Raw genomic sequence first — 24,303 nt, 5'->3', positions numbered from 1 at the left:
TAAGTTTGAGCCCTATGTTGGGAGTAGAGATTATTTAAAAATAAAATCTTTTTTTTTTTTTTTAAATAAAATCTTTAAAAAAATGTGTTTCTTTCAATTACGTATGTATGCAAGAAAACCCCAACAAAATGCAACTACAGTACAACAAACAGGGTTGGTAACCATGTCTCTCTCTCTCTACACACACACACACACACACACACACAAACCAGATATTTTCAGAACTCATTATAGTGACTGCAGATATCCTGAATACTGTTTACAATCTCCACTGTTCAAAACTGCAAGAGCTGTAAGCCTACTGCTGTATTTATTTAATGTGCTGATAAAAAAGGACATATATTACTGTGTCAAAAATTGGGTTAAAAAATCAGTCTGGGGGATCCCTGGGTGGCGCAGTGGTTTGGTGCCTGCCTTTGGCCCAGGGCACGATCCTGGAGACCCGGGATCGAATCCCACGTCGGGCTCCTGGTGCATGGAGCCTGCTTCTCCCTCTGCCCTCTGCTTGCTCCCTCTCCCTCATAAATAAATAAATAAATAAATAAATAAATAAATAAATAAATAAATAAATAAATTTATTTATTTATTTATTTAAACAAGACGGTTCCTTTTTTTTCTTTTTTTTTTAATTTTTATTTATTTATGATAGTCAAAGAGAGAGAGAGAGAGAGAGGCAGAGACACAGGCAGAGGGAGAAGCAGGCTCCATGCACCGGGAGCCCGATGTGGGATTTGATCCCGCGTCTCCAGGATCGCGCCCTGGGCCAAAGGCAGGTGCCAAACCGCTGCGCCACCCAGGGATCCCCATAAATAAATTTAAAAAAATCAGTCTGATTCCTTCCTTCCTTCCTTCCTCCCTCCCTCCCTCCCTCCCTCCCTTCCTTCCTTCCTTTTTACAGAGCATGTGTGTGTGTGGGGGGAGGCAGAAGGAAAGAGAATCTTAAATAGGCTCCATGCTGGGTGTGAGCCTGATATGGAACTCGATCTCACCACCCTGAGGTCATGACCTGTGCTGAAATCAAAAGTTGGACGCTAACTGGCTGAGCCACCCTGGCACCCCTCCAATAACTGTTTCAACACAACTGTTTTCCTTTGTAATCCTATGTTTTTGTTTTATGCATTCAAAAATACTCTGAGAAGGGGTCTACAGGCTTCACAGATTGCCAAAGGGGTTAAAGGACATAAAAACTGACCCCCATACTCTAGATCTTCTGAAATACTGAGTCTGCTTCCCCTACCGCTCTCCCAGAGGTCTGAACACTGGCAACCACAGGATGGAGAAACACAGAGAGAGGCGGTATGCCCCTTGGAGGAGCATCTCAGAGTTAGGGGCGTGACTTTGGCTGGTAGCATGCCCCATATATCCATCAAGTACAAAGTGTCAATTATGAGGTTTTTAAATGACCAAAGAGCTGCCTACTTAACCTCTGTCTTCACTGAATCCTTAACTAAAATGGGGGGTGGGGTGGGGGGTGGGAGAGCCAACACCAAAAAAGTTATGAGTCTCACAGAGTGAGAGACTTCTTGTCCATGGTTAAAATCATGATGAGGTGTAAAGACAAGAACAAATGCAGGAACTGACAAAGAAAGGAGACTAAAGCAAAGAAACAAAACAAGAAGCACCCCCTGGTCAAGACTGGAACTGTCAGAATGACTCCAAAAATGAGTTCCAGTTTCTGATGATAATAAATACCGGAAGTGGACAGTAAAGGGCACAAATCTTGAGTAAATGATTTTTCAAATACGTATACACCCTCATAACCCCTCCCTGGATCAAGCCAGAAAATATTTGCAGTACCCCGAAAAGCTCCTTCACTCCTTTGCCCAGTCAGTGCCCAATCATATCCTGAAAAGCAACCATTATCTTGACTTCTATAACCACTATTCATGTTACTTGCACTTGAACTTCATAGAAATGAAATCATATTTTGTGTATTTATTTGAGTCGAGTTTGTCTTTTAGCATCACGCCTGTGATGTTCATCCCTCTTGGGGATGTGGCAACAGTTCGGTCTCTTCTGCTGCCATGTAGCAGTACCCACCCCCAGTATGAACACTACGGTGTATGTATTCATTCTCCAGGACATATGGGCTCTTTCCAGTTTGGGGGTCATTAGGAATAAAGTCATAGAACATTCTTGTGTCTGTCTTTTGGTGGACATAAGCACTCATGGCTGTTGGGTATGCATCTCCCGAGGGGGACCAGGGGAGGCAGATGTTCTGTTTTAGTAGATATGGCCAAACTTTCAAAGGGGATGAGCCAACCTACACTATTAGCAAGATGTGGAGAGTTCTAGTTGCTCCTCTGGCTAGCTCTTAGCATTTCAGGCATTTTCCTTTTAGCGGTTCTAGAGTGGGCATAATAATGCCTAATCATGGCTTTAATTTTGCAATAAACCTTACTTCTTTTTAAGTATGACTTATTTTACAGAGGACTTTGGAGATATGGACGCTTCATCTACAACTTTTAAGGGGACAATGACACCAAGATGCTTCATTTATTTGACATCAACAAGGAAGTTTGGAGGAAAGACTCTGATGGGCACATTTGCCAGACAACTAAAGATTAACATTGCAAATGCCCAGAGTTATTTTTGTGCCCTTTTAGACACATGTTTGCTAGAAGGTATTATGAAGAGTAATAAACTCAAATTATTCTATGCTGCAGACATGCCTGAACATGCCCACAGTGTCAAATGAGTCCTGAGACTAAGAAATCCTGAATCACTCCTGCATCAAATTCCAAAGCCTGAAATAGCTTCTTGTCTCCTTCATTGTCTTTTTTTTTTTTTTTTTTTAAGATTTTATTTGAGAGAGAGAGAGAGAGTAGGAGAAGGGAAGGGGGAGGAAGAAGCAGACTCCTTGCTGAGTGCAAACCCCGACATGGGGCTCCATTTCAGGACCCTGAGATCATGACTTGAGCTGAAACCAAGAGTTCGACCCTTAACCAACTGAACCACCCAGGCGCCCCTTCACTTTTTTTTTTTTTAAATCCCATTTATACTTGTGGGATGTGAAGGAGGAGGACTGAGCAAATCTGCCAGGATATTTTGAGGAGAATGTAATCAAAATCTACACATAACACCCTCATTTTATCTGAATGTTCGCTGATGTTCAACTTTAAGCAGGCAATCTACACAACACACTTGGACTACAGATGAGACCCCTGGTCTTATATAACACCTGGGAGTTTTCATGGTCTTTTCCAGAGTGTGTTCAATTAATGAGACGATGCATTTAAATGGACTTTACTTCAGTTTCTAGTTTAAATTGCTGAGAGAATGCTGGCAGCAAAGAAGATGGATTTAAAAAAAGATACACTAAAAACTTTTGAATTGCAAATGCAAATAAATATAAGCGGGTTGAAAAAAGTGAAACCACACACAAAGTAAAATTCTTTTCTTTTCCTTCCCCCCTGCCCCTGTGCACATCCTTTTCCTCTGATAACCATTCTACCAGGTTGGTGTGGATAGTCTTAGGCCTTTGTATGCATTTATAAATGTGTGTTTGCTGTATACATACATGCTCACATCACAACTTCATACCCATGTCCACACATACACATATGTTCATATATGCATATATACGCAGAATTTGTTTTCATAAATGGGATGCTAGTGGAGCTATTACACTGAAACTTGATTATTTCCACTAAAGGAAATATCTTGGGGGCACCTGGCTGGCTCAGTTAGAAGCACATGCGACTCTTGATCTTGGAATTGTGAGTTCAAGTCTTACACTGGGTACAGAGATTACGTGAATAAATAACACTTAAAAAATATCTTAGAGGGATCCCTGGGTGGCGCAGCGGTTTGGCGCCTGCCTTTGGCCCAGGGCGCGATCCTGGAGACCCGGGATTGAATCCCACATCAGGCTCCCGGTGCATGGAGCCTGCTTCTCCCTCTGCCTCTGTCTCTGCCTCTCTCTCTTTCTCTCTGTATGACTATCATAAATAAATAAAATAAAAAATAAATAAATAAATAAATAAAATAAAATAAAAAATTCCTTTAAAAAAATATCTTAGAAATATTTCTATGTCAGTACATTAGATCTACCTTGCTCTTTTTAACGAGTATGGAGATTTTTAGAAAAATTAAACACTACCGTTGAGTAGGGATGTGTAAAATATGTAAATGGCATAAAAGGACCTGACATGGGAAGTCAAGGTTCTCCAACTTCCAGAAGCAATTACTGCTTAATTTTTATGTATCCTTTTGGGAACTTTCTTGCATATGGAAAAACTTATTTACTTTTTTGTTTGTTAAGGAAATGGAATGATATACTAATTCTGGAACTTGCTTTTAGGCCTAACTATATTTTTCTATGGTATTATATATATTCTACTACTTCATTCTTTCTAACAGCAACTAAGAATTCCACTGTATAAATGTATTATAATTTATATAATCATTCCTTTACTGGTGGAAATGGAAGGTGTTTCCAGGTGATTTTTTTTTTCCTATTTTAAATGATGCTACAATATACACTGTAGCAGAACTGCTGCCCAAATAGTGTGCTCACTTTTAGTTATTGCTAATTGCCCTCCCAAAAGATTGTACCCGTTTACATAGCCCCCAACAATGTATAAGAGAATCCTCCTACACGAAGGAAGATAGATTTATAAAAAGCTGAGAGATTGTCCCTCTGCTCCACAATATACTAATTGATATATGCAAGTGAGCTATAAGGGAGGTCTCCAGTGATCCACCCAAGGGTCACACTCACTTTAATTAATAATCTGAATGAGGGATCCCTAGGTGGCGCAGCGGTTTGGCGCCTGCCTTTGGCCCAGGACGCGATCCTGAAGACCCGAGATCGAGTCCCATGTCGGGCTCCCGGTGCATGGAGCCTGTTTCTCCCTCTGCCTGTGTCTCTGCCTCTCTCTCTCTCTGTGTGACTATCATAAATAAATAAAATAAAAATCTGAATGAGCACACAGATGGCAGGAGAAGCACATTTGAAGGTAATATAAAACTTCTCAGTGGGTTAACTAATAGGACAACAGAATCAAGACATCAAAAAAAAATCCTTTTGACAATTAGCAATTATGGACACACAAATGATATTAAATTCAGTATGGACAATGGAAAATACTACAACTGGCGACAAATTCCAATTGTACAAGTACAGGATGGGGAAGGCCAGGTGGGACAAAGGAATTTGCACCCATTTTACCCATCAGGAAACTGAGACTTGGAGAAGTTGAGTGATAAACTGGTAAGTGATAGAGTGAGGCCTGAACTCAAGCTCATTTGACTCCAAAATTGTCTCCACTGCACCATGAGGAAGACTGGGGTAAGGGGGAGCATACCAAGGGTTCATAATGAATCACTGGATTCATAAAAAGAGAGTGCGCACAGCAAGGAAGAGGATGAGCCTGTTCCACCCTGTGGCTGTGTGGGGTGTACCTGGAACTCCAAATTCAGTTCTGACCACTTCAACTTAACATTAATAAGCTCACATCTGGCCCAGAAGCAGCAGAGAGGATAACGATGAGTGGAACCAAGTCCACGTCTTAGGAGAAAAACAGCAGATATCCTGGAATGCTTGGGAGCCCATTATGTTTAAGAGGACCAAGCCTTACAGAAAATGTAAATAGAAACTCTGAGTGGAAAATATAGACATATGAATTCTGTTCAATAAAAAGAACCCTGGAGATTTTCTGAATGATGAAGGTGATAGGAATGCCTTTTGCTCTAATGAGGTGACTCTTGCTGCGTCTCTGCAGAGCTTTAGGATGGGGCCAGTTGCTAGAAAGATCAAGCCTTGATCAGAAGCTTGTAACTTTCAGCCCCACACTGGACCCTGTGGGAGGGGAGGGAGTGTAGATTGATTTAATCATCAATGGCCAATGATTTGATCATTGTGATGAAACATGATATGTGATGAAACCCGTTCATGATGGGTCCAGGGAGCTTCTGAGTTGGTGAACACATCACAGTGCTGGGAGTGTGGTCCTCATAGCAGGGGCATGAAGCTCTGTGCTGGCTCCCGCCCCCCAAAACCTTACTCTGTGCATCTCTCCCATTTGGCTGTTCCTGAGTTATATCCTTTGTAATAAACTGGTGATAGTAAGTGAAGTGCTTCCCTAAATTTTATGAGTCGTTTTAGCAAATTATTGGACCTGAGGAGGGGGGTTGTGGGAACCCCTGACTTTGTAGCCAAGTGAGGCAGAAATGTGGGTGACCTGGGGACCTGATACTCGCAACGGGGGTCTGAAGTGAGGCAGTCTTTTGGGGCTAACCCCAGGTAGTGTCAGAATGGAATCGAAGTGTAGGATACTCAGCTGTGTCCACAGAAAAACAACCTATCAAGGAGGAGGCAAGTCTCCCATTCTTGCAGATGTGCTCAAGCAGGTACTGATGAGCTGACTGTGGTGAAGCTGGTGCAGGGACTTATGCCTTGGTCCTAGACTGACTCTAGGGCAGTAAGGAATAGCTGATGGGCGGGTGTTGACCTGAAAACTTCTTACCACTCCATAACAAAGTGTATGGCAACGGAGAGGCATTAGGAACTTTTACAAGCATTTTGACATTACTGTGACACCGAAATCATGCTCAGTAGATTCATTTCTTTATTTTTTTAAAGATAGATTTATTTATTTGTTTGTTTGTTTGTTTAGACACACAGAGAGAGGAGAGGCAGAGACACAGGCAGAGGGAGAAGCAGGTTCCATGCAGGGAGCCCGACGTGGGACTCAATCCCAGGTCTCCAGGATCACACCCCGGGCTGCAGGCAGTGCTAAACCGCTGTGCCACCGGGGCTGCCTGGATTCATTTCTTTAAAAAGAGTCCAGATCTATCTCAGATTTACTAAATTTGGTGGGGAGTTATATGAAGGGGTGCTGCATACTGGTCATGCAGGTAGGACCACACTGAGTTCTACAATAGATCAGAAATTAAAAAGCTGGTCCTTTACCACCAGTGATCTGAGTGCACTGCTCAGAGGCCTTGGGCTCACTGTGACATCTGGTGAGGCCCTGTGTGACCATCCAAGTTAAGTAGGGCTCTTCCTCTTTGCACCATGTCCCCTATTTGTTTTCCCCACAGTACTTGCTGTCATCCTATGTATCTGTGTTATCTGTTTATAGACTTCCCTCCCCTGCCAATCTGTGAGGTCACTAGGGCAGGAACCGCAGCAATCCTACTCACTCCTACATCAGCAGGGCATAGACAATCTGACACCAAGAAAGGATCCTCAAAAATGAGGGTTGAATGAATGACATATCACATGAAAAGCACTTCTGATAGAATTTTTATTTTTGGTAATGGTGGGCTAGGTTATTCAACCAACACTCCCATGGAAAAAACTAAAACTACTTGAAAGATATTAAAATTATTTCCTTAAAAGCCCTTGGAGTGCTTACAAGATAGTCAGGAATTACTAATCCAAACAAGAGGCAAGTGGGAACCCAGAGAGGTAGGAGGACTATAGAAATCTTCTTAGGTTGAGGACATTTGTCAATTCTGACAAAATGAAACTTGGGTTTTTTTTTTTTTTTTTTTGAAACTTGGGTTTTGGCGGCCTCATGGGGCAAGAGGGCAAAAAAATCAAACTCCCAGACCTGTTAAGGCAGTTAAGTCTAATAGGAGACCCACCAGACATTAAGCTGGGGCCCCAAAGGGATGCACGTTCAAAGAAAAGGTGAATTGGAAGAGCCCCCCTGTACCCCCAAAGACTACAGGGATGGTTGTCAGTGCTGAGCAGAGCTAAGCGGGGAACATCTCTGAGTGTTGTGCCCACAAACCAGACTTCATGTAAACCTGCTGCTCTGTTCTGCAGCACCAGGGTGGTTTGGAAAGTCTCATGCTAGGAATTTAGTTTACAGTGTCTGACAAAAGAAAATGGAAACCCTCCCTCCAATTCTGACATCAATTCCAATATGTATTTTCCCCCCACATCACCAAGCATTTCTCTGATACCAGCTTGATGTTCTAAAATTCAACTCTGTTCTGACACCATCTACCTGGAGACAGCCTCAGATCCCACAAGTGTAGGGCTCAGTCTTACCAGACTGTCATCCTCCTTCCCCGCCCCCAAGGATATCCAATGACCCCTTGTTTGGGTTCAATTAATTTGCTAGAGTGGCTCACAGGACTCAAGAGAAACATTCTACTAACTAATTTATTATAAAAGAATATAACTCAGGAACACCAGATGGAAAAGATGAATAGGGCAAGGTATGGGGAAGGGTGCAGAGGTGCCATGCCCTCTGGATGTGCCACTGCCCCCACAGTCTCCCCGTGTTCCCCAGTCCAGAAGCTCTCTGAATCCCGTTCTTTGGGTTTTTATAGAGGCTTCACGGATTGATTAAATCATCAATCAAACCATGTTTGATTAAATCACTGGCCATTGGCAACTGAACTCAATCTTTAGCTTCTTTCCCGAGGTTGTAGGTCAGGGATGGGACTGAAAGTTCTAACCCTCTAATTGTATGGGAGGTTTCTCTGTGACCAGCACTCCCCCCTTCTTAGGGGCTTTCCAAAAGTCACTTCATTAATATGACAAAAGACACACAACCCTCACTCTTGCACTTAGGAAATTCACAGGTTTGGGCAGCTCTGTGTCAGGAACTGAGAAAAAGATAAAATATCCATTTCTTATTTTAAATCATGTTATAACACTCCTTAGCAAAAGGTGACTCAACCTGGGCCTCATATTAGTCCTAAAAATTCATTTTCGAGAACAATACCAGCACACTATAAGGTGGCCATTCACACAGAGACACACAGAATGTCACTAAGCCCTGAGCACAGGCCAAGAGAAAAATCACACAAAAAATAGCCCTAGCAATGTTACATAGTGAAATTACCTATCACAGATGGTAAAACCATTATACTGACTGTGTAAAGAAATCAAGGCAGGGGATCCCTGGGTGGTGCAGCGGGTTTAGCGCCTGCCTTTGGCCCAGGGCGCGATCCTGGAGACCCGGGATTGAATCCCACGTCGGGCTCCTGTTGCATGGAGCCTGCTTCTCCCTCTGCCTGTGTCTCTGCCTCTCTCTCTCTCTCTCACTGTGTGCCTACCATAAATAAATAAAAATTAAAAAAAAAAAAAAGATTTAAAAAAAAAGAAATCAAGGCAAATTCAACATTGTCTTCAATGGAAGAGTAAGAAGTGACTGAACCACCTTAACTAAGCAAATATTCCTTAGAAATGACACAAAAAGCAGGAGCCACCAAAGAAAAGCTAGGTAGAGGAGACATTATTGCATTTAAAAACATCTGTGCTTCAAAGGACACAATCAAGGAAGTGAAAAGGCAGTCTGCAGAATGGTGGAGAATTTTTGCAAATCACAGATCTGATGAGGGTCTTGGATCCGTACTGTATAAAGAACACTTAAAGAGCAATAATAAAAGGAGAAATAACCCAGTAATAAAATTACTTTGCAATTTGTTTCTTAGTGTGTTTGAAACATTTTAAGCAGCTACAAATATTGTCCCTTCTAGTGCACTGACAGCTTTAACTGACTCTGAGCAAGCCAGCTTGGTTTCCTTGAGTCTCCTGGGCACTCAGGTCTTTTATTAGAGTGTACGTTAACACTGGCCGCAGGCTTTTAGCTGGAGACCATCAATATAAAACACAGCCATGGTGCTCCAACTCAGCACTCATGCTCAGTGGCTCTGGTAGAAACAAAATTGAAAACACTATTTGAGTCTTGATATCATATTTCCCAGAGAGGCAATCTGAGACAGGGCTGTGTTTTAGACACAATAGACCACAGTGATTTGTGAAATCAATAACTTCACCAAATAGTTTCAAAGATGTTAAGTGAACTGTCCACAGTCACACTGCAGCTGAGTTGTAGATTCACCATTTGAACCCAAGCAGTCTGACTCTAGAGCCACTCTTGCCCACGATCTTCCAGAGGTGACTTCTAATCCCTGACCAGGTCCAGAACCTGTCCTTTGGCATGTGGCAGGGGCAGATGACACAGACAGGTGAGGAGTGTTTAGTGATCCTAGGACCACATTTACGTCTTCCTTAGGATATGTGGATTTCCTCTAGAAACTCGTTTTGGCAGGGAGCAGAGTTGTGCTTATGTGGGGTGGGGAAAGTCTAGTACAGTTTGCTCAATTTCAGGGTGGGCTAAAGTTTTGCAAAAATTTTGGGAGCACAAGGATGTCTCAAGGTACAGCAATCTCCAGGGTCTCTGGTACTTAGGTTCTCAAAGTAGAAACTCATCATGGTGGCTGCTAGCTTTCTGAACACTGGAAAATGAGGACTCAGTGTTTCTGCTCCTGGCTTAGCTCCTGGTACACAGCTGGCTGCCCATTTCGGTGGTAATAAGACTATCTCGTTTCAGGAGCTGGCCCATTTGAGGACGGCTGTTTCCAAGCTTCTGAAGCAAATTCCCCTAGGGCTTCCTTCCCCTGTGCGGGTCAGCTGACATCATTCTGGACAAGAAATATGTGGGCACCTCTTCAGAAGTCCAGCCTAAGATGGGACAGGCCTCCTTGCACCTCACAGAGCAATAGTGAAGGTACCACGTCTGGGTATGTGAAGTTAAGGCAAAAGTTGAAGATGAGAAACAACTTCCAAAATGCTATGGCCTTTCATGTTAAATCCATAGCCCTTCACCAAGAATTTCATCAAGGAGATGGTCAGGAAAGCAAGGCTGGCAGTACAGCAGTAGTTATGTTAACAACCCCACCATCATCCGTAGTATAACTGTCACTTCCTGACTGCTTACATATGGTGGACATAGTGCCGACAGCTTTACAAGCTTGGCTCACTAACTCTTTTTAATAATCCTGAGACACATTCCACTTTATAGATGAAGAAACCGAGGCTCAGAAAGGCTGGGTTACTTGCCCAGGGTCACATAACTAGGGGATGGGGGAGCAAAAACTTGAACCTATGTTTGTCTGACTCCAAAGCTGCAGTGGGGGTGCTAAAGCACTCTGACGGCCTACCTCTCAGGGAAGTGGCAAAGATGGAAAGCATGGGGGGCTTACACCACACTCTGCAGTTTTAGGGATAGACCAGGCAGTGGGAATCTGAAGAAGAAAGACAAGCAACGTGAATTCCTGTAGCAGGCAGGAAGGAAGACCAGGAGGTCCAAGCCCTCTTTCTAGACACCTTTCCTGGTGTCTTCCCTGAATAAGATGACATTTGGTAATTGTAGTGCCTTTTACATCTCTCTCTTGGACCCTGTATTGCTTACAGAGCAATACCAAGCTTACTGGCTTGGCATAGGGAGGAGATGGATTTCTGGGGCCACCTGCAAAGAGTGCCCTGGCTGTGAATTCTTCTTTGGTCCCACTGCTGGCAGACCACCTTAATGTCTCCCTCGCTTTATTATAGATCTTTTAAAGGGTATGCATCACCCTACCAATAGCACCTTCCACACAAAGAATAATAGCACCTTCCCTTCACATCTGCTTCAAGCAAAGCTCTGAAGAGCTCCACTGAACCCTTCCCAGGCTGCATTTAGAGAAGTGTTCTGTGGTAACGAGCAGCACAAACTGCTTACTGGTATATTCTAGGTGCTATAACCATGGCTTGGTGACAACATGGTGTGTGTGTGTGTGTGTGTGTGTGTGTGTGTGTGTGTGTGTGTATGTGTGGTGGGGGGGCTTCCTTACCTCATCTGAGGAGCCATTTTCCACTCTGAATCTTCCAGCCCTTTGGATGGCTCCATCAGCATCACTGGAAATAAGCTAGGGGAAAAGAGAATGCACAGTTAGGTGGCTGGGTCATCACGTGCAAAGCCTCTTCTGTCTGTCTGCATCCATCCTATAAGCCAAATCCAATGACAGTTGGAGGGCCCAGCCTAGAAGCTAACGGTCTTTCTGAAGCTCTGTCAGCCAAGTCCTCACACAGTTGGCCTCCACAGTTTTTAGATGCTGAACAGCAAGGACCCCACCCCCACCCCAAAGCACAAGAGTAGCGAAAACAAGAACATCAAATCTAAATGTGAACATGTTCAATAAAATCTAAGTGTGAACATATTTTAATATGGAAAAATATTAAAGCGATGCTCCCTGGAAAAATAATCTTAATACACATCACATGTGGACAAGTGTAGCTCACAGATGGCAAAGCAGAAAGCCAAGTCTCAAAATCGGCCGTCTTCACAGGAAAGCCCAAAAAACAATTAATGGCTGGCACAAACTCAAGGCTCTACTAACATCACAGAAAGCTCTGGTGCTTCATTCAGTTTTAAATGGTCTCCAAAAGGCCAATTAGCCCCTTCCAAGGCTGGCAGGCTCTATTTGAGCTCTGGCACAATGATACTTGCAAATAGACAAGTCTTCAAGGAGTCCACTGGTGGGGCGAGACGAGTGAAATCTGGGCTTGGAGCATCAGCCCTAAAATTACTGACTTGAGAGAAATCCGGGCTTGGAGCATCAGCCCTAAAATTACTGACTTGAGAGTTAACTTATTTTTCCCCAAATCTTCTAGATTTCTTAGTAGCAACTTGGGAAAATGACATGTCTTTTTTTAATCTTTAAATCTGCCCACCATTTATAGCAAAGATCTGCCAAGAATTTCCATTTCCCAGACTCATTAGAATATGTTTGTCCCAGGGGAGGACACTTCATGCCTCTCTTAACTCAAGACTTACCTGGTCAAACAGATACACAATTTCTTAAGAAAGATGGCTATTTCCTATATTCACTTGTGTTAAGAGATATGAAGGTGTGAAAATGAAAAAAAAATTAGGGGAAACTACAAAACTTCCCAAGGAAAATTATTTCCAAAGGCTGATAAATCTTTTCCATGATAAATATAGAAAGAATGGTATGTGATATTTATTGAGCACTTCTATAAATGGTGCGCTGTTCCAGCCTTCACATGCGTTATCTCATTGGGTGGGTACCATCTTTGTTGTCATCTACCAACAAGGAAACTGAGGCACAGGAAGGTTACAATAACCAGCCATAGTCATATCCTAGTTAGTACCTGAGAGGCTTTGGATGTGAACACAGAGTTCAGAAACTCATTATCCTCACCTAACCATTTCCCTACCTAACCATCCTCTGTGGAATGCCCATGAAAAGGCCCAGGTTTTCCATCTGATGTTTATCCTGCAAAATCATTTCTAAAAACAGATAAAAATATTTTTATGTATATGTTTAGCTGCTTATAGCATCAGATTATTAAAAATTGAAGTAAATTGAAGACGAGTAATAGAAGCAGTGTGGTAAAGAATTTAGCTCTGCCCAAGAGAAGTCTGGCCTTTGCCCTTGGCTCCTGAGAGGTCATCTCTAAGCCCTGGGAATGTCCTTTAGGAGTGTCTGTTTACCTGGCTCTTTGAGCCAGGAGGAGAATATAATGACTTATGGGGTGGGGGCTGGGGGTGCTTTGGGTTACACAGTATCAGATCTACCTCTGGATACAAGACTTTGGTGAAATTTCCTGGTGTATATACTGTCACACATCATTGCTAGGAGGAATTAGTGCTGTCCATGACCCCACTGAGAGGACAACTGGAAGCTCTGCATTTGGAACTCTCCTGGACTCTGTCTCATGTGTCTCTGTTCTCTTGGTTGATCTTAATCTGTATCCTTTTGCTGTAATAAACCATAAGTGAGCATAACAGCTTTCACTAGATTCTGTGAGTCCCCTTCTACAAATTATTGAGCCTGAGAGTGGCCCGGGGGACCCTTGTACTATGAAGTTAATGTCAGAAGTGAGGTCTGGTGGACTCTTCCCTAGTTTAGAGAGGCCAATTCTAAAGTTCAAGAGCAAGATGAATGTGGCTCTCCTGGGGTCACAGTCATTTTCACAGGAGAAGTATAGAGGATTCATTGTCAGTTTCCTCTTTGCTCATGATCTTCTATTCACTGTTAAAATGTTAAAATATAGGTTATAGCAAATAAGTTCCAAGCCAAGTGTTCTTGGTATAGGCTGCCTCAAGGGCTTTGGGAGAAGTGTTCGGAGGTCACATCTGGAGAGAAAAGAGAGCTGCCACCAATTAATACACCTGACACAGGTGTATAAAGAGACAGTGGAACATGTGCTCCCTTGAATTAGAGGTTGATGGATACAGTCTTCACATAGCTAGTCTCAAGCAAGATTTAAAGGCTTAGGAGAAGAGCTGACAGTCATACACTGAGTCATTCCTTTATTCACATAACAAATATAAAATGTTCACCACTATATTCCAGACACTTTCAGGCGTAGGCAATAACGTGCAGAGATTAGAACAAGAAGTTAATTGCCTTTCTTGCTTAAAAGGTTCAAGAAGCAGAAAGGAAGAACATGTTTAATGATCTGAAACTGGAAGGAATCTGGCTCCCTCTGATCTGAAACCCACAGGCACTGAACCTGGGCTTCAGGCTGACATGTTTGACTTTCCCACCTTTACCATCTCCACCACCACCATGTGCACCCCAGTCAGTGTCATCTTTTGCCTGGATGACTGTAACCACCCCCTAGCAGGTCGATGAACCCATCCACCATGGCTTCTCTGACCCAATCTGCACACTGCTGAGCAATTTTGGTAAACCATAATTTGGACTGTCCCCCAGTCCCACCTCTGTCCCAGCACTCTGCTCCTTCCCACCAGAGGGTGGGTGCACATGATGCTCCCTTGCTGGGAAGTCCTCTCCCATCTTCCCCTCAAGAATTCCTACTCATCCTCCAAATTCACTGCAGTCCCTACTGTATGGGTTTTCCCTGACCTCAGTTTTCCCTGACCTGGGAAAATGACCCCAACATAAGTGCTGGAACACTCCTGTGAATTATGATCTCATCTCTTTGTGTGGTTACACGATTCATACCCTTCCTCCTCACGTGCTCCCTGCTCCCCCATGATAAGCTCCATGGAGAGAGTGATTGCTTGTTGTTCTTACCACCGCATCCCCAGAGCCAAGTACCCCATCTGACACAGTACAGATGTCCACTAAACACTTACCAAATAAGAAATATGTGAATAGATGAAGGCCAAATTCCTACTGAAATGACCAAAAATGGGAGTAAGATCTATGCCAGTCCTGGAAACCGGCGGCTCATGACTCACGTAAGAAAATTCAAGGAAATTCTACCAGGTCTATCATAAAGGAATGACCAGGGTCAAGGACAGGCCAAATAACCTGAACCACCACATGCAAGGGCGAGCTGGACTACTGGGAACTGCATCAGGTCCAGCACGTCCACCTGGCACCCCGGGTAACTGCTGTCAGGGTCTGTCTGAGGGGAGCGTGGGTGTTAAGGCACTAGGTGGACAGGTGACTAGCTGGTCATGCGGGCAAAGGACCTAGCACCAGCTCGCCGAATGAAGTCCCAGGGCTCCCCTGCCCAGCTGGTTTGGGCAGCTGGCTGAGTAAAGCAGAAGGTGCCACGCTGGATGGGGCCCGAGCAGGACTAGTACACCAGCCAGTGTGAAAGGAGCGAGTGCTCCAGGGCACTTGGGGATGAGAAAAATAATCCAGAAAAAAAATCCTTTTAATGCAGCACAGAAGCTGTTTCTGTAGGTGGTCTTTCTGTTATTCCTCATGCCTGTGATCTGGCCAATTAAAACTATAGAAATTTGAAACTCTCCCCTTGGTTGGAAGATTAGACTCAGGAATGAAATAATGTACTAGAACCTATCTAGATAGGTTCTAATGTCCTATCACCACATGATATGTCCAACACCACATGACCTAGAGGGACCCTGCCCTAGTTCATCCAATGCAGTGCAGAGTTCTGGCAGCCACTAAAATACACTCCGGCCATCTTCTCCAGGGATGGAATGCCCTGAACACATGGCCAGACCAATTCCCTTAAGGAAACTCTTTGACTTAATTCTCCCCACTTGAAGATGGGTCCAAGGGCCAGGTGGCATGTGGGGAGCTAGGCCCTTTAGGAGGGAAGGTGTCTCAACTTTTCCTCTAGGAGATACCAAAAAGAATGCTAACAAAATCCAAGGAAAGCAAGGGGAAGGAGTCAATCAAAAATCAGAGCAAGGGCTGGGATCCCTGGGTGGCTCAATGGTTCAGCGCCTGCCTTTTGGCCCAGGGTGTGATCCTGGAGTCCCAGGATCGGGTCCTGCATCGGGCTCCCGGCATGGAGCCTGCTTCTCCCTCTGCCTGTGTCTCTGCCTCTCTCTCTCTCTCTCTCTCTATGTCTATCATGAATAAATAATAAAATCTTAAAAAAAAAATCAGAGCAGGGGGACACCTGGGTGGCTCAGTGGTTGAGCGTCTGCCTTTGACTCAGGGTGTGATCCCAGGGTCTGGGATGGAGTCCCACATTGGGCTCCTGCATGGAGCCTGCTTTCCTCAGTCTATGTCTCTGCCTCTCTGTTTCTCATGAATAAATAAATAAAATATTTTTTAAAAAATCGGAGTAGAGGGGCAGCATCAGGTGGCTCGGTGGTTTGGCGCCGCCTTCGGCCCAGGGCATGATCCTGGAGATCCGGGATCGAGTCCCAAGTTGGGCTCCCTGCATGGAGCCTGCTTCTCCCTCTGCCTGTGTCTCTGCCTCTTTCTTTCTCTGTGTGTGTCTCTCATAAATAAATAAATAAAATCTTAAAGAAAAATAAAAAAAAATCAGAGTAGAAATTATAGATTTTAAAAAGAGAGCGGAATCAATCGACACTTCCAAGAAATCACCAGCAAGTCTGATTTTAAAAAGCAAAGAAAAAATATGAATATGGCGTGATAATAAGGAAAACATGACTGCTAAGAAGAAAGAGATTTTTTAAAGCACAACAGAATGCTACTTGAGATGATGCAAGCATTATGAAAACCTTCAACAAAATGGACGTTTTCTGGGAAAATACGCATGATGAAAACTGGTTTCGGAAGAGAAAGAAACATTAAGTACCAGGAACTGCTTGTAGAACTGTGCCAGTAGTCAGAACACGGCCCCACAGAGGGGGCCCTGGCTCAGGCGGGCTCCTGAGGAGGCCAGGGCCCTGTCCCCACAGGATAGTCCCCTCACTCACTGGGAAGCGGCATAGTGTTCCCTCAAAGAATCCCTTTGCATTGGTTTTGATGCAGAATTTCAGGGAAAGGGTGTTAACATACATATAGCATCAGTAATACTAAGAAAGGAGGGCAGGACTTTTATCTTATTTTCCTTTATCTTGTCCGACATCTCTAATTTGGTTATACACCAAAGGAAGGGCCGTGCTGAAGAAGACTGCCAGAGAAAGAGAGACAGAGAGAGAGAAGGCAAATCCAAAGGTCATTTGACTAATGATGGATTCCTTGAGTTCCTGTACCTTCCAATACTGTAGCCACGAGCCCTATTTAAATGTTATGTTACTTACAGTAAAATAAAAAAAAAACCCACTCAGTTCCTCAGTAGCACTAGTGACATTCAGATGCTAAATGCTGCCATGTGGCTACTCAAATTCCCATAGTCCTAGAAAGTGCTGTTGGATAGGACTGTGACATGCTGCCCATGGATGTCATTCTGGGTGACTGGGATTGAATCGGTTTCTCAGGAAGAAACTCCTCCAGTTATGTTAAATACATTAAAAACAGTGAAAATTCATGGAAATGTAACATCTCGAGTAGAGGGTTTGGTCCAAACTCAGCCAAAGTGTAACAGATTCATTTAACACTAAACTGTGTTTAATGTATTAGATGTTTTATTTCTGGAAAAAAGTACTAGCCAAGCAATTATATCCAGTTGTATGATTTAACAAATTAATTTAAAAGAAAAAAATTAAAATAGGGAGTACAAAATGTTATTCATTAACTACTGTAAATAAGAATATTATTCCTTTAATATTATAGGCAATTAGGTGAGAATATTTCCTAAGTTACTATGAATATGTAATTTTTCAAAAACAAAAGGCTCTTTCTCTCTATACTTAATTGCTTTGCTTCTTTGGTCTGGTTTCTACTTCCATTCTAAAGCAGGGCTCGTATTCCCTATGACTTCTGTTTATCATGCACGGGGTACTTCACATTTAGGTATGTAAATCACAGGACCGGTATCTTAACCTAGAAAAAAAATCTCAAAAGGTTAATATAAAGTACATCTTAAAAAATAGTATTTCAAATTTCTACACCCTCCCCTCTCCCTCTCCTTTCTTGACAATGAGTGGTGCTGAGTGTGGTTTTCTACACTCAACTGCTCGGGTTCAAATCTCAGTTCTGTACTTATTACTTGTGTGACCTTGGGCAAATCACTTACCTTTTCCTCTCTAAATTTCAACTTCTTTATCTTTAAAATAGGGACAATGATTGTAGCCACTTCTAGGCTCATGGAGAACATTCAATAATATATGTAATGAGCCTAGAACAGTGCCTGGGCATAGGGAGTGCTCAATAAATGTCAGAACCACATATACTAATACTAGTAACAAAATGATTCACATGAAATGCTCTGATTATTATAGTTAGTGTGATGATACTGTTTTTAATGCTGAATTTAAATGCTCAAAGCTCTGTTTAAACATCTGTCTATCTAGCAAACATTAGAGAGAACCTATTTATCAGGGCCTGTGCTAACTGCTGGACTTCTAAAGACAAATGCAGCATGATTGCTGCCCTGGAGGAGTCTAAAGCCTAGTGGGAGAGAAACAAACATATAAACAGATAAATCACCACACAATCTGGTTAAATGCCATAACAGTAGCAAGAGTGCTAGGGAAGGTCAGAGGCTGGAGAGACCAACTCTGCCTGGGGGAAAGTGGAGAAGCTTTCATTGCTGTAATGAAATTTATTCTTTAAGGTGTACAGGGCTTTTGAGAAATGATTTCCAATGAAAGCAGATTTTCTTAAAGCTACAAATAGGAGTCAAGAAGACCCATTTGAGACTGTACATGCAAATCACATATGTACACATACACCAACATATACACATCTGCCTTAAAAGGCACTGCTCAGAGGGATGAAAGAAAGTTTAAACATTTCCATCAAACGCATTACTAATAGAACACTATATGTTAACTATACTTTAGTTAAAAAAAAAAAGGAAAAAAAAGAAAAGAAAAGAAAGGAAAGGAAAGGAAAGGAAAGGAAAGGAAAGGAAAGGAAAGGAAAGGAAAGAGAAAAAAGGCAGGGAACTGGGATAAATGGGCCTGAAGATGGGTAGAATGGGCATCCCCTGACTGGTGACTATGGCTCTTGGGCCCATCTCCTGGTCACTCCTGGTACACTTCCACTGCCTGCAGGGAGAGGCAAGGAGTAAGGGCAAGGACTAGAGATACTCTCTTTCTCTCTCTTCACCTGATCCTATTTTACTCGTGCCAAGGGCCAGGGAAAAGACTTGGGGGCAGGGGCAGCTGGAGCGTGGGGCACCAGCATGCACATCAGATCATCCAGGTTGGTTAGAAGGTTCTCCAGGTGAATAACGGATGTTGACTAAAGGAGAACCATTCAGGCCTCATATCTGGGCTCAGACTCTTTATCGCCATCATCAGCCCTGGCCACCATCCTCTGCAAACATAGTACCCGTCACAATGATTTACCTGCTGTCTTGAGCTCATATCCTCTGCTTTCTCCAGTCTAATGACCTCACTGACTTCATAGCTTTGCTGCCCACTGCTCAACCCCTGCACATGCTCTCATCCACACTGGCATAGTTCTGTCAATTACTACCTGGCTGGTAACCCACTTTGGGTTTTAGGTGTACGTTCTGGCCAGGGCCTGTGGTCAGTTATGTCAACACTGCGTTTATCAATAAATGGGTCTCTTGTACTGCCGACCTCTCCTTGTGCCCTCTGCGTCAAGCCCCAGCTTTCAACCACCCACTACCAAGGATGTTCCCACTCTTTTTGTGTTCAATGACACAAAAGTATCCATGAGATTAGGATTACAATAAGCTCAGGCTACTTGACCCTGTCTAGATCTTCACTACCACTTCCTAATTCCTTTCTCTGTTCTTTTCTCACATTCCATTACATCTCCCACTTTGGTCCTGGCTTGTCAGTGGCTGCAGATACACTCTTTCTTCGAAGAGATGATGACCTCTCCACCTGTTTTACTGAGATGTGTGAGGTCAGTCAGGATGATTACCATCATATGACTCTCCATCTCAAAATGCATCTGTCTGGGTTTTCTCATTTAAATATTATCTGTCAGTCCCCGATACTCCATTTCCCTGTGAAAATGCCTGTGAAAATTCAGCATCAAAGATGAAAATTCATGAGTCCAAAGAAAGACCATCCTGTGGCCAAGATTTCAGGACATTTTCTCCTTACTAGATGACCAATGGAGAAGAATGGAGAAACATGTGCAATCACTGACTTTGTTGCCTGACACAGAGTAAATCTGCGGTCAGCATGAGAAGCTGGAGGGCACTTTATTTGTCCCTCCACAGTCTTACCTTGGCTGAGAGATGCTGGGTCTATATGAAGAATGACAGTAAGATATTGGGAGTCATCCTCACACTGCAAGGGTGCTGCATTTTAAGGTAGCTGCAGCCACATTAGCACCACTTTTTCACTCCAAGAAAACACCAGGCAGGAAGTGTGGAGGGAGGGAGAGAAAGTCTTCATAAGCAGAGCACCACGGTAGGAAGAGACAGGAGGAGTCCTAGAGTGGAGCTTCCTGGGGAGCATAGTTTTGCCACAATGCCCAAGGGTGACTGGAATGGGGAAAGATTCAACCTCATTATAATCTTCATCCTATTCTTTTTTTTTCTTTTTAAGATTTTCTTTCTGGGTGCCTGGGTGGGTCAGCCGGTGAAGCACCTGCCTTCGGCTTAGATCATGGTCCTGGGATCAAGCCCCACGTCTGGATCCCCGCTCCGTGGGGAGCCTGCTTCTCCCTCTCCCTCTGCTGTTGTCCCTGCTCATGCTCTGTCAAATAGATAAGTAACATCTTTAAAAATAAAAAAATAATAAAAATTAAAAAAAAATTTTAAATATTTTATTTATTCATTTATGAGAGACATAGAGAGCGAGAGGCAGAGACACAGGCAGAGGGAGAGGCAGGCTCCATGCAGGGAGCCTGACACGGGACTCAATCCCAGGACCCCAGGACCATGCCCCAGGCCGAAGGCAGGCGCCAAACTGCTGAGCCACCCAGGGATCCCCCAATATTTTATTTCTTTATTCATAAGAGACACAGGGAGGGAGGTAGAGACATAGGTGGAGGGAGAAGCAGGTTCCCTGTGGGGATCCTGATGCAGGACTCAATCCCAGGACCCTAGGATCACGACCAGGGCCAAAGGTAGATGCTTAACCACTTAAGCCACACAGGTTCTCCTCCATCCTATTCTTTAATCCACACAGATGCCATTTTCTCAAGCTCAGGTAAAGAGCTGAGCACACATTACTTGGATTACTCCTCTTCCAACCAGACTGCTATCTTTCCCGCACTAGCCGCTGCTATACATATAAATTCTGGAGCCACTGGTTTAGAGCAGCCAAAGCCAAGCATGGAGAACATCCTATCTCCCTCCAGCAGAGCTTTACAAGATAAACACCAGCTAGACACTGGACATTGATCAGGGAGCTCTGCACAACCGCTGGCCATTCAGCTCGTCAGCTCAGAGAAGCTACGGTACCCAAAAGGACAATGAGAGCTGATGGCCAGTCATATATTCTGTCTGTTGAAAAATACAAGATCCAAGTAGCTCTTTGTTTTGTTTGAAGATTTTGTTAAAAAAAAAAATCAAAACAACCCAACATGGGAGCTATGAAAAAAATGCTACAGATGGTCATGAAAGCTAGAAGGAAAGTGTACCATGTTTTTACTATGAAACCAAAATACAATTTGAGAAAAGCAGTTGTTGCCCTCCATAAGACAGAAGACATGATCTTTACAAGGGTATAAAGTTTTTGGAAGTGATTAAAAAAAGAGGACCAAAAACAAAAATTCAAGATTAACATTGTTGAGGGGAAGCAAAATGTGTATTGTAGTAAACAGCAACAGTAATATGGTCTTTATTTAGGATGCTTTTCCACAATGAAAATGAACAAAATGAAAGGAAAACAATGAGACAGAAAAGACAGTTATAAAGAACAGAGAAAAAGATGTTTCTTAACTGTTGTGCTGGGGAAAATAAACAATAATCAAAGATACAGAAGACAATATTCATTCCTGACAAAAGACCAGGGACTAAGAATCAAAGAGATGCAATGTTTAAGGCAAAATTAATGAAGAGAGAAACACACAGAAATTACAGGAAATTTTTAAATAAAAGAATAAAAACGATCTAAGAAAAATCCAGGCAGGAAAATCACCATGAAAGAAAATAAACTGCCCCAGGCTTCTCTTTGGAACACTGTAAAGCAGAAACTAACCACACTGGGTTGAATAGTGTTCCCCCAAATTTACGTCCATCTGGACTCTCAGAATGTGTGCCTATTTACAAAGAGGGTCTTTGGAGATGTGATTGAGTAAGTTAAGATGAAGCCATAGCGGATTAGGGTGGGACCGAAATTCAATGGCTGGTGCCTTCACAAGAGACAAGAGAGGGGGTGCAGACATGAGAATGTAGGGAAGAAGGCCCTGTAACACCAGCAGCGAAGCCTGGAATGATGTAGCTACAAGTCCCAAGGGTGTCAGGGATTATAGGCGGCCCCGGAGACCGGAAGAAGCAAGGAAAGATTTTTCCCTAGAACCTTCTGAAAAGGAGCATGGCCTGCCGTCATGTTGATTTTGGACTTCCAGAACTGTGAGATAATTCATTTCTGTTGTTTTAACAGAACAACAAATGGCCATTTGTGACTGCAGACGTATAAAATGAATATAGTATCAGATCAAAATTTGTCAAGTTTTAAGAGAAAAAGGTGGTCATTCGGAAAATTTAAATGGGCCAAATTATTCTTGTGGAAGGCATTACTTGAGACAGTCTCAAATATGTAACGATTGAGAACAGATACCCTCATGTACCGCCTAAAAAGTTACCTGGAACAGCAGGACATGGACTCCATGGTATTGTTCTGGAGGTCACAGCCATCAGACAGAAGTGAGAAAGGCATTTGGATGGGAGGAGAAAAAAGTTGTTTGGGGAAGACCATTTACACCTTGGGAAAGATTATACTTTGTTTTAAAGTAACAACACCAGTAAAACATACAAACCCATTTTGTATATAATTTATAAAGGGACATACAGTAAATCTTAATAGTGATTACCTGAAGGTGGTAGGATTACAGATGAATGTAATTTTCCTGTGCTTTTTCGTATATTTCAAATTTTCTATGACAAACATGCATTCCTTTTACAAAGAGTGTATTTAGAAGTATGCCGGCATGAGCCTACGCGTGCACGCGCGCGCACACACACACACACACACACACAAGATTGGGAAGTAATATAAAAAAATCTGAGAGGAGGAAAAGAACTTATTAGACATTAGAGTTTTAGCCAAACTGATCTTTTAGCTAATATGTGGACCTCTGGCCATGAGCTAATACCACTGGAGACACAGCAACAACAACAAAAGAATGATGAACCCTGCCCACTAGAAAAGGTGAAATGTCTACAACTAATTACGGTGTAAAACATGACAGGTGTCAGAGAGAGAGGCAAAGAAATTGAGGGTTTTTTTGTTTTTGTTTTTGCTTTTTGGAGAGAGAGGGGGGGGGGCAAGTGTGGGGTGGGGTTGGGGGGAGGGCATGGGGCAGAGGGAGAATCTTAGGCAGGCTCCATGCCCAGTCCAGAGCTTTACACAGGCCTTCACATGGGGCTCGATCTCATGACACCGAGATCATGACTTGAACCGAAATCAAGAATCGGACACTTAATTGACTGAACCACCCAGCTGCCCCAAGAAATGGAGGGTTCTAACGGGTAAAAGATGACTTTTTTATAGGGGAATCAGGTAAGGCTGCTTGGAAAACAGATCTGGCAGACACATATTTCAAGAAGGTATTTTAGAAGGAAAGAGAGCCATAAAGAGGCCATGGGGGCCTGGGTAATTATAGGTAAAGGCCTATTTGGCTGGATCATGGGTCAGAGGAGCACAGGCTCCAAAGACAGGCTGGAGAGAGACTATGGTAAAGCCTTATGGGTCAGGCTAAGCAACTTCCCGCTTTATTCCATAAACAAAGGAGACATGTTGAAGGTTGGTTGTTTGTTTGAAAGCATGAAGATGATGTTGACAGAGTTCAATATTTGGGAAATAACTCTTTATGGCACTAGATCAAAGCCCCCAGACTCAGGTTAATTACAGCAGAGCATTCTGACACACTGGATGTGATCTTATCAAAACTGGTGGGATGTAATCTTCCAGATGTCAGGGAGACAAGACGAAGTGCCAGAAGCTCAGGGAAAGAGGAAATGACATAAATGTCACACAAAAAGGGGAGTACACAGAGCAAACATTCCTGTTCTTTTCCTCTTCCTAGCTCCTCAAGAGATCAAATGAGAAATATGTAAGGACCTTAAAGTCACTTTCAGTATGGAAGCTTGTAAAAACTGTACACCCCAGACATAATGAACCAGGGCCTGGAGTTTAA

The 24,303-nt window shown here is 43.2% G+C and overlaps 1 protein-coding gene across 2 annotated transcripts in view; it reads right to left on the bottom strand.

The window, feature by feature from the left end:
- GARNL3 (GTPase activating Rap/RanGAP domain like 3) overlaps positions 1-24,303 on the bottom strand; it is a 147,385-nt gene that overhangs the window by 70,526 nt on the left and 52,556 nt on the right. For both annotated transcript variants that reach the window (XM_041723830.1, XM_041723829.1), the window contains exon 4: positions 11,587-11,661. In XM_041723830.1, the coding sequence (XP_041579764.1) occupies positions 11,587-11,661 (75 nt within the window). The remainder of the gene's footprint in view (positions 1-11,586; positions 11,662-24,303) is intronic.

The sequence above is a fragment of the Vulpes lagopus genome, chromosome 12 (genome assembly GCF_018345385.1).
Source record: "Vulpes lagopus strain Blue_001 chromosome 12, ASM1834538v1, whole genome shotgun sequence".
In the NCBI taxonomy this organism is placed as follows: domain Eukaryota; kingdom Metazoa; phylum Chordata; class Mammalia; order Carnivora; family Canidae; genus Vulpes; species Vulpes lagopus.
The sequence above is the reverse complement of the archived record's forward strand: the minus strand, read 5'-3'. Positions and strand labels throughout refer to the sequence as shown.